We start from the raw sequence: 17,577 nt of genomic DNA, 5'->3' as shown, positions 1-17,577 counted from the left end.
CTAATGAATACATTGACACATGCACATTATCCTTTTTCGGTGACCGTTTTTTACTGTCTAACCACTATTACAAAGTTATCACTTACCAGGTGATGATGACAATTATCACAAAGGTGGAAGAATGGGCATCTTGGTAATGCAGTATCTTTGCTTAGCAGCGTGATGGCCGACGTAGAAAGTGAGAGAAGGAATAGGAAAGAGCGTTCTTTCCTGTCCCTCTGTTCACTTCCTACATCGGTCATAATCAACCAAAGACAATTATCATCCATGTACTATGCCACCGTCACCGTTATGTTTCGCATCTAAACGCAACTGGCGGCGGCACTGAACACGTTACCGGAAGTTCAACTCAGCTTTCGGTTCCTTCCCTTTCACTCCTTATAAAGCAACAAGCTGTTTGGTTGGCGCAAGATATCTCCTACTTGGACCCAGAGTGCATCTGGAATTGGTCCGATCAGATTTGGCGGATCACAGCGACCATCCGAAGATGTCATTACAATATCACATAGGGTACATACTTGGGCTTCTTGGTATGGGCATACTTCACTGTACAGCACGCAACAGGCAGAGGCTATGCTGTGTTTCACTGTGGTCACTTATTCAGGCCATGTGTTCAGATGAGCTCTCTATTGATAGTGAAATAATATTTAACTTTCTTAACTATTAAAGGAGTACTGACCCAAATTCATAAAAGGTGGAACAAAACTTTTCTGTGTCTACCAATTTATGCCAGCTTTCTCACAAGGTGGAGCACTAACTATGACAGGACATCCAAGTTTTGAAGCAGCAAATGTGTGCCTGACTCGTGAAACTGTCATGAGCATTTTGGATCTTGTATTTGTCTTTCGCTGCATTGCTGTGATAAGCAGAGCAAATGAGCTACATACACAGGAAAGCAAACTTCACAACCTGGGGAAAGTTCCATAATGCTCACGACAGTGGGTGACAACCTAAGAATACAATGGAAAACAGCACTTTCCAACTTAAAGAGAACTTGTATAGATGCACTAGCCAATTAGGTTCGCTCATTTCAGTGATGTCGCGGTGGAGACAAACTACTTTCAAAACATGTTCCTTGATAACATTTTGGAGTGTGGAGGCACAGAGAACAGGTGCAGTGGAGTTTTCTGGATGGAACTTGTACTGAATTCCTGGTTGTCACTGAGCATAAGCAACAAGAAATGGGAAAACCAATATCAAGCCCACCAGTGCAGATGGAAAAAAGAATGAGGAGGTCACCTTGGAGGCAAGCAGAACAGCACCGAGGACAACCCGCCGCCAGCTGCAGGGAGAAATGTCCATCTCAGCATAGGTGAGCAGACGCTCGAGGTACACGAGTGTGATGATGGCACACTCTGCACTCAGCTGGGCTGCATTGAAGAGGGTGCGCACAAAGCGGTAAATGGTCCGGTGGTCAGGGTCACGCATCTCTGGAGGCTCCTTGCTCAGTGGGTGCAGCCGTTCATCAAAGATGTCAATGGTGCGCTGCTGGCCACCCCGATCACGGATATGGTAGTAGATGGCCAGCGTGACACACTTGATGGTGCAGCGCAAGTTGGGCTGGCTTACAGTACTGTCATCCAAGTAGATGGTTGAGCACGAGTTGGACTTCTTCAGAGGGGCCTTCTCCTGCAGCTGTAACATGAATTTACACAATTGGGTGAAGGTACAGGCTGCTTGCTACAAAGCAATATTGACTCCGAATATATTCGTGGCACAGATATATATATATATATAAACAAAAAAAAATGCACAATTTCAGCATACAACCTGTGAAACAGTGGAATGTAGTGCTGGTCGCATACACTAGTGCCGACTGCACCTCTTAATTTCAGGTTGAATGTTCGAACTTCGGAGGTATTCACAGGATGTTTTGCACCTCGTAACTTTTAAAGCTGATAGTATACATCTGGCAAACTTTAAAAATAACGACATTTGATACAACCAAATTTATTTCCAGGGACAACATCCTTCGCGGTGCTTTTACCTTGGTGAATTTAGCAACAAGTGCACTAACTCGGCTTTTACACTGTTAAAACATAGAGAAGAAACAAACACTAAATCAAAGATATGTGCTGTTGTATGCTGTCATGCTCACTTTGAGTAACATTAGGGGCGCTGCAACACCTTTTCTATAAAACTGAGAACACACTGGAGTGAGTGCGATACCTTTTAATAAAAGTGTTCTTTCAGCAATTTTTAAAAAAGATCTAATAATAATGTACACATAAAGAGCACAATGTATACTCTCACATTTTCCTGTTTGTTTCCTCTCAACTAAGGCAACAATGACAGCAATGCCCTGCTTAGTGCTCCTTTCTTACTTTTTCTTCTTTAGGTGGTACACTTATGGTGACCCTTAAAGGCAGGCATCTGACAAAAGGTGCAGGAGAGCGCCAAAGGAGCAGAGACAGGATGGGCCAGTTGCCAGAAAATTGGAGGAATGTGAACATGTGGAGTAACTCATGAATTGCCGCACCATAGCTGATGTCCCAGGTCTCTGATATCATAGGCAAGGCATAATAGAGGGAGCCTCAAAAGCTGCAGGAGAAAGGCAGCATTCTTCTATGCAAGGCTGTGGGCTCGCTACATGCAGCAGAATATATGCAAACCTGCCAACCTTAAAATTTGAATACCTGTAGTATAGTTGAAGCCAAAAGATGCTAAAATCTGGCAAAAGATACTAAAAATTGTTCACTTAAGATGTTGACTGTTTATTAAAAATTCAGACTTTGTTTTATAGGACTCTGTACAAATGCACATAACTGCAGTAAAAATTGTGCGCCACAAACCCAAATGTTTATGAATTTTACTAAATATCCATGTAACAGCAGCTGAAATTTCAGTTCCCATTTTACATTATTACGATGAGCGAGCAGTGCTGTTGCAGGCAAATACAAGTAATTGAGCGGGTCCAAAAAATCAGGCTCTGAAAAATTTATGAGCAACTGTTCTCTTTTGAAGTTAGTTTTGCCCTAAACTGGAGGCAAATAAAAAATCTTAAATTTATAGGTGTCAATAACACAATCACAAACAAGCTCTAGATGTCTGGCATTTTATGACAAAATTGTAAATGTTTGCAGGTATGTATTTGATTCACATGTTTAAGGCAGCAGTATCTACAGATCGCTAACATTTTCTTACTGCGCTCAAAAAGTGTTGCAGTGCCCCTTTAACAGATACAATATTCAAAATGACAAATCAATAAATGACCTTAGGCACAAACAGTGCTTGTTTTTTCAAAATCCAATTCCTTTTTAGTTTAAATAGGGCAAACAACTTGCTAACTTGTGTTTATTAACAGCTCAGCATAAGGAATGATAGCAAAACACGATTTTCTGAACTAAACTGGTCTGAACAAAATAGGTCCTTTCACTAGAGATGCCTACATCAACCCAAGAACTCAAACATCAACAGAAACCAAGTGTGCAGCAACAAAGAGTATCTTTGGTACATTGTTATATCTAATAAAAATAATGGTGACACAAAATGAACTGCACTTTTGTTTAATTACAGTAACTATCTGCTTACCACGAACATTGAACATGGGTCACAGGCAACTCGAAAACATTGTGTCCGATTTCAAAGCTCCCTGGTTCCTGAACCTGCTACGTAATCTACAATGTTTAAGGAGTAGACTTTTGTTGTCTGAGTAGTTTAATTTCCTACCATACAGAGGCAATCTTTAGCGAGCATGAAGAAGTATGCAACCAGTAATCACACTCTGGCAGGCGAGCGCCGAGCCTTCACAAGAATGACGGTGCCCTTGCAATTCTGATGCGTCCTAAGATGATTGCTTGGATGCTACAAGCAGCAGCGAGTCCGAGTATGGTGTCAGATCATAGGAGCTTATTTAGGACAATATAAATCTGCAAAACCAGCCTGCAATGCCATCAGCTGTTTGGCAGCGAGTTTTGTTTTTTGCCTTTTGATGACTCACTGATTTTTCTGCCAATTAAGGTGTTGTAGCGATGTTGGAAATATTAAAGTCTTACACCATCTGTACAGCATGTCGTGGAGATTTGCTACCATGAGCCCAGCAGAGTGTGATGTTTTGCCCAAATTTGTGACACCTATCAAAAAGAATCAGTTTCCACTAGGCGGAAAATATTTCTTGTTGCTCACATTCCAGATAAGCTAGAATATTTACTTTCATGTACTGTGGGCAATAAAGGTGGAAACATTTTGTATATTTCATAATAATCTTTTTTCTTTGCCTGCTATCCCATGGTTTCACCTGGGTCAGTTGGTGTGACGGTCGGTTGCTGGTCAGGTTCTCACCAAGTAGATTCCTCTTTACCCTTAGAAAAATAATAACAGCAGCGTCCAGTGGCATGATTCGAACCTCAGCCCCGCAGAGCACCGATGCTCCAACCCCGATGCTCTAACCATTAGGCCACAATCGCATGTATACTTCTACTTCTCGTATTCCAACACCAACTAGCACTTGGAGATTATTGCCACATGTTGATGATGATTATCATTTCCTTACTATGGCACATACCTACACTGAGGGGGACTGGCCAAGAAGCAGGCAGTACAAATCATGCCACCAACTAGCTCTTTGAAATTATCACCACGTCCTGTCAATGATTATGATTTACATACTAACTATGGCACATACCCATATCAGGGGATCTGCCAGAGAGCATGTCTGCATGTTGATTATGGTGATAATGATTTCCATACAATGGCACATACCCACAACGAGGATTGGCCATGAAGTGGCCAGTAAATTTAAAATAAACAAGAAATGAAGAAATTTGTTGCATTGCATAGCACAGGTGCACGAAAGCACATGCATAAGCGTTTCCATTAGGCAAAAGGCAAAGGAATGAAATGGACAAATCTATAGCATTTTATTAATCACTTCACAAAAGCTTTGCCTCACATCGATTCCAACATGTGCGTTGGCTCATGCTCCATGTATCCATAAATATATATATATATTTTTTTTAGTGTAAAACTGTAAGCATTTCCTGTACTTTGGAAATATATTTGGAAATATTGTTTTTCAGATTTATTTCAATATATAAAATTTTATATCCATGATCATATATTCAATAGAAGTCAATAATAAAGCCTTAAAAAAAGGGCCCTTCTGAATATAGTAAGGAATGAGATAACTGTTCCTCACCGATTCACGTGCGTGCCAACTATGGCACGAGTTCCATTATAAAATACAACAAGAAGGTCGGGTGGATACTTACAGCTATAAAATGTCTCAGCATTTTTTTTTTTATTTACCATGGCTGTTGAACGTGGGCCACGATCGACTTGCGAGCACTGCGCCTAATTTCAAGGCTCCTGGTGCCCTTAAGGACTACAACATAGTCTAAGAAGTAATCTTTCATTTTCTGAGTAGTTTGACACGTGGCAGCCGTGTTTAACAAGCACACAAAGGTTCGCGCCTTGTGATGACAAAGATGGTGGTTCAGCAGTTGGACCCTCGCATGGACGACGTCGGTGAGGCAATTCTGTTGCACACGCAAATGATTGTTTGGCTGCTACTAGTAACAGGAAGCCTGGGGATAATATGAGATTATGGAATTTTAATTTGGATGATGGAGACCAGCAAAACCAGCATCAACACTCGCCAGCTGTTAGCAGAGTTTGCTCTGCCTATTGACGGCTGAATAATTTCTTGTACTGGCTGACAGATGTATTAATGTTTGCAGTATTATATATCTTACTTACAGTGTCTCTACAGAACCCTAGAGCAGTCCACTCAAGAGATAAAACTTCTACGTTACAAGACCTTCATCAGGCCACTACTTGAATATGCTTCGGTTGTATAGAACCCTTATACTAAGACTAATATTAACAAACTCGAAAATATCCAAGAAAAATCAGTCAGATTCGTATATAGTTCATACAGTTCGCGCACTTTGGCAACTACTTTCATACAGAAAGCTAAGTTAGATCCTTTACAGTTGCAACGCTTTCATGAATGACTCAAGTAGATGCATCTTCTGTGCCATAAAAAACTGGGAATAAACGATGGCCTATATATTGAACCTGTTATTCGGCGGATTGCGCTAAAGAATAGACTTATAAAACCAACACTTTTGCCAGTGAGTGGAAGTGCATTCCACTCACAGCCAGTGAGTGGAATGCACTACCTGCCTATACTGCGGAATGCCAGACTGTCGAAGGTCTTATCAAAATCGAGATGCCATCTTTAATTGGCTTGCGTGTGAAGCTTAGCATTTTTCGTCCATGTTGTTTAATATGTCTGCTTTTATTTTCTCCATGTTCTTTTATATACTTCTACTATACTTTTTTTTTGTTTATTTCTTTACCACAATGCGGCATGGCTGATTTTAGAGTGCTTGTATCAAATTGAATCGCCGTTTTTAACATTTTCACCTGTGGTAATCCTATAGCGCTAATTATTTTTGTGCATTTGGTTTCAGATATATGTATTCTCTTATTTTTGTTTTTTAACATTGTTATCCCATTTACTGTACGAACAATGTACCAATGTGCAGTTCGGCTGCCCCACTGTTTTTGGCCACAGGCCAACTCCCCAAGCAGGCTGATCATGTCCGATACCCTTATTTCCTTGATTCACATCTTGTTAGGCTGGTTCTTGCTTCTTCTATTATGTATTCTTTCACTTGATTCACATATTGTTAAGCCGGCTCTTTTTATGTTATGCATTTTTGCTCTTTTACTACGTATGTCCCACTCCTGCCTAAGGCCTTCTGTGAAGGCTGGCAGTAATTCTGAAATAAATAAATAAATAAATAAATAAATAAATAAATAAATAAATATAGTGTAGATGTGCTGCCTGCATCCCAGCATACTGTGATGTTTTGTCCAATATTTGTGTCACCTGCTGGAAAGAGACGGTTTCCACTAGAAAAAAAAAATAAGACAAGCATACATCGCTTATGAGCTAGAACATTTAAAATTTATCAGCAGTAGGAACTTGAAGCAAAGTTTTTTTTGTATACTTCAGAATATTTTTTTATAATTTTTACGTTATCAGCACAACATTGTTTCTTTCCAGCCTTATTCTGCTCAATGACACGATATGATGCACTAAACTGCCCAACAGTCAATAATTCAAACATTGTAAACATTTACGGTACTTCTCCGTAAAGTTCGTATTTCACAAATTATATTACATACTACACCCTAAATGTGTTTTTGAAACTTATATTTTTGGAAAGTAGATTTCATGAAGTTTCTATTGATATACATACCATGTTACTGCAAGCCTGATGGTGTTTTCAATAAGCGATCTTTACTGAAGACCTTAAAAAAGGGCCATTTTTCCCCATGGTAAGGAAAGAGTGAACTAGTTTTTATAGTTTCTTGCAATAATGCAATAAATGACTGAGTAATAAACTAACAAGTGGTGCAGCACGAAACAAGCTCGAAGGACGAGAAAAAAATAAGGACAAGTTCTTTTTCAGCCTATCAGTATGGAAAACCAACTAGCACGATCCGCCACCCTTGTGAGCGATCAAATTTTAACATCCAAAAACCAGCATAGAGCTATGAAAGGCTCCAGATTAGTTTTGACCACAAGAGGTTCTTTAAAATTGCACTCAATGCACAGCACATGAGTGTCCTTGCACTGCACTGTTATTAATATGCAACGTGCAATAACACCCACGAGTGCCTCTCACTTCACTTGCTTCTATTTTGCCTAACATTAGGTGTAATTTTCAGTCTCCAGTGTGAAATAAGTCATGACCATGAGAACAAAGGTTTGCCATTACAAGCACCACCATGGACACCAATAACATCCACATACGATGACATCAGACCACATTAAAGAATTCCAATATTTAAATGAGTCCTGAGCCCTCAAAGGGGGTACCCCTCAGACTGTGCCTTGTGGGCAAAAAAAAAAGAAAGAAAGAAAGAAAGAAAATGTAGTCCGAGAGAATGCACCTGCACCCAAACACAATAGCAATGAAAAAGCAGTTAAATTGTACAATACTGGCCACGTTCACAGAATACAAAAAATTGTTCCACAGAAGGTATACAGAGACCAAGAAAGACATTCTTTTATACAGCATTTAACAAAACATGAGGAAGCTCCTAAACTGCACCTCACAAATACTGAGGGCCGCATTAAATATTACCAGCGAAAAAATACTGTCAGCGTTCTGCAACTTTCATTTACCAGACCAGCTGTAACTGCAGACATTAAAGGCCAACTGCAGCGAAACTTCACTTAAGTTAAATTGGTAATAAGCGAGTAGCGTATACACTAACGTAATCATGGCAAAACTGCCCAGCTGGCAAGTGTCTAATTTTCTTATTAGCAGCCTTTAAACAGCACCTAACCAGACAACGCGAGCACCTGGTGGTTAGCGGTATGACTGAAGTCCCAGTACCTCGCCTCCAAGATTTTTCAGCACGCTGCAGACGAAGCCTAGCCTCGGGTCATGCTGAGGAGGCACGCTAAGAATCACGAGCACTTTCGGGGGTCAATAATGGCGACATTTTTTTTCCCAGTTTCAGTATTACTTACTTTTGCAAACTTTTTGCAACGCATCCGTTCATATTTCAAATGTAAGATTTAACACGGAGGCTGGTCTAAATTTACACTATCTGAAACTAGGCTTTTCTATGTGGGCCAACATTTTGTTGCAGTTGGCCTTTAACGGCAATCCTCAACAATCTTGCTATCATTAGCTGCCGAAAACTTTCAACAATATTTTTTCTATAAAAAGTTCATGACTCATACTTGCTATTTAGAAATCTATAAAGCTGAATGAACCAAAGTGCTATTAGAAGCAGCAATTTTTTTTCCAGCATATTTTCTTTTCAAAGTCACATGATGTAAAAAATGGCTATTTTGAAACCAATGTACCAGCATCCTCTTTGCTGAAATTCCAGCAAAGAGCAAACTGATATTCTAAACTCTAAAAAACAGCACTGTAATAATTTGTTTCTTTCCTTTAAGGACATATGTTGAGCAAGCAAATTAGTAGAAGTACTGAGCACTAATGTTACCAGGGGATACATACGTTAATTTGACTTCTTCTCTTCTCCTTGCAATCTAGAAAAAACAAGCATGAGGAATTAGAGAAAAGGTTACACAGTTCAACACACACACATGACCAAAAACAGTCACTGAAAAAATAGTAATGGCATTCATACTTCTGACATCACTTTTTGATCTCTGCATAAAAAGTGGGCCAGCTGTTGGGTGTGTTGAAGGGTCCTGATCAAAATCTGAAAGAAAAAAAAGAAACGAAAAGAAAGAAACCAGCTTGTACACTGCATCTGTGTAAAAATATATATGAAATGGACCATAATAAGGTACAGCTGAACAGGTCACTGTTATAAACATTTGGTGTAGAATCAAGCACCATAAATATTAACATAGCATCCAAATGCTTTTGTTAAGCTACAGTACACAAATATGTATGGATATAAGTTACAAAATACTTTATTTTTTAAGTATGAGCTGCTTTCCCACATGTTATGATACTTTAAAACAACCAAACTTCACAGTACAAGGTTAGTACCAGCTTGAGGGTACAAACTGTCTCAAAAGGCAGGAATGCACAATCTGCAGAGCTATGCAAATATTTTTCTAATGCTAATGATCCCTTAAAATGTATAAATTAATACAAACAGTCTAGTTCCAGCAAGCCTGCATTTCGCACCAGTATCTTTACCACTAACTACTACACTTCATGATGCAATGTTTAGTGCTATGCACACAGTAGCAGTTCCTCCGATTACGCTAGTAGTGACTCATTATAGCACCCACAACAATGCTGTGGCATTGTCATTACAGGCATAATGAACAGCTGGCAAATAGAGATTATATGAACGAAGCAAGCAATCCATGATGCCTCCAAGTTGAGCCACACGCACCTCAAGCACAACATTTCAAGTTCAAGAAATCGATTGCACACACAATTGGAAACAAGTGCTTCTTATGAACACAAGCATTTAAGCTAACATCTATCCTTTTAATGTACTGGACTTTCTCTCCCTGCTGCTATGACAACTAAATGCACCTCAAATTTCCCAGCAATCTGAAGCACTTGGCAGCAACTTTCTTGACCGTTACTGCAAACATCTCTAATTATTTAGAGCTCTGTCCATAATGGGATGCACTCATTTCCACCCAGCTTGCAATGTAGTTCTTCCACTATGTTGTCATACTTATGATACCGCTTTTACTACATAGCTTTCGCATGTAACAGGTCTAGGGGTGCAAAATGCTGACCTTCAGGTTCCCTTTCACTGATGTGCTGCAGATTTGAGGCACTCTCCTCGGAGTGAGGAGGGTCGGCACTGTCCTTCTTACGGTGGGGCCTGGGGCTCGGCGCCGAACAGCACGAGAGGCTCCCACCCATTTTTCATCACGCTCTTCAGTAAACGCTGGCAACATGGCACCCCTGCAAGCCACCAAATGCACAACACACGCACATAACTGCGCCACGGGCCTTGGTGGTCAACACTCATACAAATGTAACGCAACAAGTTGGCGACAACGCCCTTAACGGTGCGGAAAGTAATGTCGCTCGCGTGCAAAGAATCACTGCTGCCCCTGTAAGGCGCAAATCGTCAAGTGCCCGCTGCAATTTCAGATGTGCGCATGCCGCGGGTTGCACAGTAGCGAGACTGCTGCATTCGCTTATACTAAAATCGCTTAATGTTAGGATTCGTTAACGCGTTGCGCATGACATTAAGTAACCAGTCGCATGTCATCACCACATACACGTCAAGAAAACGCATATTATAATAACATAATATGTCTCGTGTTGTGACCAGCGTTTCAGGTCATTCATTGATTGTAGCCAGCCGGCATCAACAAATCGCGACAATGAAATGACACCTGTTTCTGTGCTGCATTTATGAGGACAGCATCACTTTTATAAAAAACATTATAACACGATGCAACAAATTCTGTAAGCCTGATAGTCCTTACGGAAGTAGGGCTTAAGAGCATCGAGGAAAGAAGCACGTAATTCGAAAGATGGTATTCTATTGATGCATGCCGGGCCACAGACGGCCTCAGTACTTTCCTAGCACTCTAGGCGACATTCCTCACCCTTGAGCACGGAGGACACCTTGATATGTACAACGACATAATCATCGTCGCCCTTAAACTTGTAATGTCAAGAACAACATATTATTCTTTCTATATTACGCACACTTCTATGTTTCCATAATGAAAGCCGCACACAGATTAGGCTTAAACGTGCCAGGCCTGCCGTGACAGAGGGCGTTAAACATGCTCTTGGACACAGGGTCTACGGGGGCGCTTCAGTCGCTTCAGTGCTCCTCCGGGTTTGCCGGGTCAGCGCCTCGCATGGCCTCGCTCTGGATGGGTTTGTTATGCATCGAGTCGACAGGAAAGGAAAGCCCATGGGAAAGCCACTTACGCTGTCGATACTCAACTACTGTGACCATACACCGTTTGCGTAAACGAATTTGACGATGCACTATGAGCCAGGAGCAAAATACCGTGGAAATAGTTATCGTGGGCCAGTTTTGTGGTGGTCGTGTCCCTTCGTAGTTTCTCTATGGTTTCAAGTCAAACACTTGGGTTTGTTATAAGGATCAATGTGACATCAGCAAGAAAACAAACAGGACATGTACAGGGGTGACTGAATTCCAGAGCTTACTGTTGAATTTCCCATTAATAAGCACAATAAGAGCGAGCGCCTCTTGTGCGTCTATTCCCCGGTACTCAAGAGCAGCAACCAAGTGCTAAAAGCTGTTCGAGCTAAATGTCTGATTACAGAAAAAAATCTTTCTTTACGTCCGACGCGCAGCTCTAGTTTTATGCTGAGATTAGTATTCCAAGTTAAAATGGAGATGGCGCCCCATGTCAAACCTCAATTTCCGTATATTCCAAACTCCCATGGAAGCACGGAGGTGCATGGAAGACTGTAAGCTAGCCAATGCATTGGCTAGCCCATGGCTAGCCCCTAAAAAACTTGCTGGAGTGCTGACTGTGCTGATTAGCGTATAGAGTACGCTCCAGAAAGATTCTGGAAGGAGCCTTCTTTCAGGATGGCGACATGGAAAGGTTTGTTTGGAGTTCATGGAAATGTAACTGTGAAACTCAGTGCATCATCTCAACGGGAGCAAATGCATAATAAGCAACACAGGGTTATCGAGTACCCAATGCGATCCCAGCAGCTCAGGTGCGTGTTTCTCCAGTTTCCCCTTTGACCGCCGTCGTCACAGCTCTCGTCGTCTGCTCGAGCCGGACGAGGCGAGTAGGTGGTTCTTTATTCTATTAGCGCAGTTCATTGCTGCACCGCTTCCAGACAGCAAAGAGACGCTGCTGTCAGTAGCCCGGTAGTCGGCGCACATAGAGTCAAAATAGAGTTTATATAGTAACTCTATGTTGGCGCACGTCTTCTGCTAGGCTTCTTTGTTTCAAGTGATTTTTTGTCAACTTCACTCATACTATAATTATGCAAGACAAACTTTATTAACATGTCATTAGGAGCATATGGAAGTCAAATATTTTGCTCGCTATCGATCATTATGTTATATTAAGCACATACGGTAAAACCTCGATAAAGTAAAGTCATATCGGGGCCGGCAAAAACCTTTATCCGTCTCTTCGTTATAGCCGTAGTTCACCATTGTGGCTTTCTGTAACTATGATAATTTTTTTCTAAACACATTTTATTTATTCTCGATCAAAAGAGCGCAATCTCGTTTCTTACTGCAACGCAGAATACACGCACCCTATGCGTTTCATCGTCTTGGCGTCGGCTTCGTGAATCAGCTTCTGCTTGTCGAGAAGAGACTAGAACCTTCCGCTTTCACATGATGGACTGTTGGCTTGCGCACAATCCAACGCTGACACTAATACGTAAGCACTTTAATATGTCAACGTTGGATTGTGTGCCAAAATGACAGGGAGAGAGAACAACAGAAAGAATAAAGAAGGCAATTGTTTAGCGACTAGGTAAGAGCACTGTAGTAAGAGTTATCGATAGTTTGCTTGAGGAGTGACTTCCTCGAGACAGTTAGTCATCCGGCCCCGCAGAACAGCAAAGTATTCGGGTTTCTGCCGTTTCTTCCATGAACTTAGAAGCAACATGCAGTATTCAAACGCGCAACTAGCTCTATAATTGCGGTGGTTCATTATACAGGGTGTTTCACGTAACTTGAACCAAGGATTTAAAGAAAATGGTTAACCGCAGCTGTCGGTTTCGACCGGCGGCGGCGTGGTGGTCGTTTCTAGTCGGCGGTGGTGTGGAAACCGAAACTACAAATTTAAAAAGCCGTTTCGCTACATCCTTCTTTGGTAAACTGGTTGAAATTCTGGCCTTTTCATACTAAAGGCCGAGAGGACCGAATACAAAGGTGTTGAAAGTGAGAGAAATACATGAAGAGCGCTATACGAAGGCGCGTACTAAAAGAGGAACATGTACGACGGACAAGGCGCTACTTCCAACGCTACTTCCGTCGTACATGTTCCTCTTTTAGTCCGCGTCTTCGTAGCGCTCTTTTCTTCAAGTATGCAAAACCAACAAGCCCCCACGTCAAGCTTATGCTGCTGCTTCAGAGAGAAATACAAAACGTTTTGTAAGCTTTTTGCTATTCAGCCGACACACACACACACACACACACACACACACACACACACACACATATATATATATATATATATATATATATATATATATATATATATATATATATATATATATATATCAGTGGCCTAGCCAGAAATTTCGTTCGGGTGGGGGGGCTCACGTTGCAACTTGGCCTCCTCCTTAAGAGGAAGCTTTAGCTTGGGTGCTCCTATCTAAATACATGTAGAAGGTGAATTCGTTTTTCTTGGCCAAAACCACTTTCTGATTATGAGGCGCACCGTAGTGGAGCTCTTTAACGTGCACCTAAATCTAAGTACACGGGGGTTTTCGTATTTCGCCCCCATCGAAATGCAGCCGCCGTGGGCGGCGTTCAATTCCGCGTCCTCGTGCTCAGTAGCCCAACACCATAGTGAGGTCGTGGAACAAGGTGACCCCATTCATCAATTTCTCACGTCGTTTCTTCTTGATTGTGACACGCAGCCGATCCGGCATTTCGCAATATCGGAAACGATTGATAGCATCTCCGGCTTTAGCAAATTCTATTATTAATGGCCCCTGACAATCGAAAAAAAAAGTAAACAACACCTTTCCGGCGGAAATGACGGCCTTTGCTTTCTTTTGGGGGGGGGGGGGGTGAATTAGAATGTTTCCACTGTAAGCTTTGCCGTCGTGCTTCAGGCTCGTAGGAGTGGCACCATGGTTCGTCCCCGATCGCAATTGCAGACAAGCAGTCGTCACCCTGATTCTGATACCGGATCAGATGAGTCAAGGCAGCGCAGAACCTTCTTCTGGCCGTGGTTCAAAATCTCGGGCATCCATTGCGCACACAAGAGCCGATAACCGAGATGTTCATGAATTATGGTGTGAACGGAACCGCGACTGATGTTCACACGCTTTGCCAGTTCATCGATGCTTATCTAATATGCTTGCCAGTTCATCGATGCTTATATCGATGCATGTCTAATCAGCTCATCAACCTTTGCAATTGTGTTGGGGGTGATCGCACGATGGCTATGATCCGGCCTTGGATCGTCTTTGCAACTTTCACGTCCTTTTTCAACCGTTTGCTTCAACGCTTCACAGTGGCCAATGAAATGCAATGTTCAACGTAAACGGCAGCCATACGGCGACTAATTTCTTTTTGGGAAACACCTTCAGCTGTCAAAAACCTCACGGCACCCCGCTGCTCAACTTCTGAAGTGTTCATTATGTCACGCAACCATGTACAATCCAGTGTAGGAGAGCATTAAAGAACGTTTGCCCTCACACCTGCCTGTCACTATTGTAAATAAAAGATTCCTGTGTGCTACGCGCGTGCCTCGCAGACAATGAACCGAACCATTATTGCGCGGGGTGGGTAGGCTGACTTTCATTTAACTCGCCCTCATTCATTAGAAATGCGAAGATACAATGGAATATACAAATGCTTGAAAAATGGCAAAAAAGTGTCACTGGAAAGAAAGTTCACTGCACGTATACACAAAACCTTGCAACAAGATATTTAAACATACGTATAAGTCTCCAATAAATCTACGTATCTAAGAAAAAGTCACTGTATATAATGCGTCAAACAAGGCAAATAAACATGTTGCATAAACATAAACATAACAGATTCACAGAATCCTAGATTCCGCCCCCATTCCATCCACGCCCCCCGATGTATCGCGCGCGATGGAAGGCGGCGCGCTTGCTCCCCGCTTTTCTCCTTTGCGCACACAAGACACTGTCGTCGGCTCACCCATTCCACCGCCCTACTCTTTTACTCGCACATACAGCATGCGGTCACGACGTTATTGCCCTGAGACTTCATACGAAACATGAGGGAGACGGCGACAGCAGGAATGCGCCTGGAGTGTTCATATAATTGCTATTACAATAATATAATAATAGTATCCGGCAACTGAAGCGTGCCGTAGCCGATTACTTTCCGCAAAAGAAGAAGTAACAAACTGTCACCATGCAACAATTCGCTGCGCCGCAACAATGCATCTTTTTTTTTTTCTTTTGTGGGGACGGGGCACCGCAATAAAAAAAAAGAACGCGAAGGAGAATATTTTGGCCACAATCCAATGCCTACTTTGAACACCTAAGGTGCCCAAAGGTGACTGCCAAAGGTGGCAAAGGTGGCTGCTGAAAGGATATCGAACAAAACGTGAGAGGATTGGTCACCGAGAACCATACGCATAGTGCTCGGTATCCTAGACCAGCGAGACAAGACTTTGCTGAGAGGTTGCGCTTGAGCGAACGCGGTGCAATCCGTCGAGTCTTCACAGTGATGGCGGTCAGCGTCCATTGTTGATTTTTCTCGTCTGCTAGCCAGAAGGCGTCCAAAACTGTGCCAAGCGAAAATCCACTCGGCCAGAGAAAACCAAACGCGCACCGAAGTGCGCCGCGCGGTGGTCGGGGCAACGCGAGAAAAACGCATGTGCTGTGGCAGGCTCTGGCAGCCCGCGGGTAGGGTAGTGGGAATAAAAAAAAAAATTAAGAGGCTCAATGTGTCCTCACGAATAAAAGTCAAAGTAGAAAAAATAAATAACGCAGTTACCCTGGCTTGCTTTAGTGTCTTGGATGCTTTGGCGTAGGTAAAAAAAAATGTTGATAATATTTTATGCGACATGACGGCACAAATGAACCGCAACGCTTTGTCTCATCGTATCTCACTGCGTGTTTTGTCAACTTGTCTGAAAGTGTGTTGATTTGACTTGTCTCGTTGTATGTTCCGATCTAAGGCTTTAGAAAAGTCAATGCACCTTTGGCGTCAAATGTTTATAACACCATTAAACCCACAATGTTCTGGAATTGAAAATCTAAAGCGCGACTTTGGAAATGTCAATGCACGTTTCGGGGGGGCAGCAGAAGTTTATTAGAACTTTATACCCATAAAGTGTCAGAATTGAAATGCAAGCGCTCCCTAGATTCTGCGGCCTCAGCGAGATGCCGCAACGAGCCCACCCGCCACGCCTTTGACACTTCGTGCTCGGATGGAGCTCCTTGCGTTACGATATGCGACTCCCGGCGCATGGACGTTGCCGTGAAATCCAGCCCGATTTCGCAATGTTCCCACTAAAAGTTGTTTCGAGCATGAAAAGGACATTATATACAAAATCGAGCATGATTTCCCGCGCCGGGGGTTGTTTTGGCCGGCGGTGCATGGACAGCACGAAAAAATTTCGGGGGGGGGGGGGGTGAAGCCCCATGAACCCCCCCCCCCGGCTATGCCCCTGGTATATATATATAAAGCATATTGTATAAACACAATTTCATTCAGAAGAAATGGAAGCAAGGTTAACATATCTGGAGAGTGTCATTGAGTGTCGTTTGCTCAATGGAAAGATATCTCATATAAACCGAGCTATAGCAAAAAAAAGTGTATATATATATATATAAACGTCTATGTTGATGTTGAGTGTGTTTGTATATTCCTTTCTCCCCGCATATGCAGAGCCTTGCTGCTGCGTCGTAGTCACAACTTTTTTTTTTTTTTTTGGTATATCTCGGTTTATATGAGATATCTTTCCATTGATTAAACGCTTAATGACACTCACCAGATATGTCAGCCTTTCTTCCATTTCTTCTGAATGAGATTGTGTTTATACAATATGCTTTACGTAAAAAAAAAGACCCTTCTATGACCAGCTTCTGCTGGTTTCAGCCCTTAAAACAAAACGTTGGTTATAACGCACCTTCCAGACGTACTGGACAATAAGTGAAATCACTTGTTCTGAATATTAATCACCCTTTGCTTGTGTAACTTTTCCAATAACGTCCTTTTCCCTGAAGAAAAAAGAATCATTTTTTTTTTGTGTGTGCAACAGGTGAACATTCTTTTTTTTTTTTTTAGCTGAGACATGTTATGATGGGGGGGGGGGGGTAGAAAACAAATTTGTTCAGTTTGCTAACTCGTCATCACCAGGTTAAATTAACAAACTGTGGATTAGTAGAAATGCAGGCATTGCTTCGATGCACAATTATTACCGAAAAAAAGAGACCACATGACTACACTCATGCGCTTTCGTAGACACAC

The 17,577-nt window shown here is 42.1% G+C and overlaps 1 protein-coding gene across 3 annotated transcripts in view; it reads right to left on the bottom strand.

Annotated features, from left to right (window-relative positions):
* Positions 1 to 17,577, bottom strand: part of CycY (cyclin Y) — an 81,414-nt gene that overhangs the window by 24,201 nt on the left and 39,636 nt on the right. Inside the window, exons 1-5 of one of the 3 annotated variants that reach the window (XM_075677799.1) lie at positions 11,142 to 11,266; positions 10,211 to 10,382; positions 9,127 to 9,201; positions 8,994 to 9,025; positions 1,240 to 1,635 (exon numbers count right to left, since the gene is read on the bottom strand). In XM_075677799.1, coding sequence (XP_075533914.1) covers positions 1,240 to 1,635; positions 8,994 to 9,025; positions 9,127 to 9,201; positions 10,211 to 10,340 — 633 coding nt within the window. In that variant the 5' untranslated portion in view covers positions 10,341 to 10,382; positions 11,142 to 11,266. Of the gene's footprint in view, positions 1 to 1,239; positions 1,636 to 8,993; positions 9,026 to 9,126; positions 9,202 to 10,210; positions 10,383 to 11,038; positions 11,267 to 17,577 lie in introns of those variants that run through there. The other 2 variants (XM_075677798.1, XM_075677800.1) reach the window with 2 other exon arrangements.

This window comes from Dermacentor variabilis, chromosome 1 (genome assembly GCF_050947875.1).
Source record: "Dermacentor variabilis isolate Ectoservices chromosome 1, ASM5094787v1, whole genome shotgun sequence".
Lineage (NCBI taxonomy): Eukaryota > Metazoa > Arthropoda > Arachnida > Ixodida > Ixodidae > Dermacentor > Dermacentor variabilis.
This window is presented reverse-complemented; position numbering and strand designations above follow the sequence as displayed.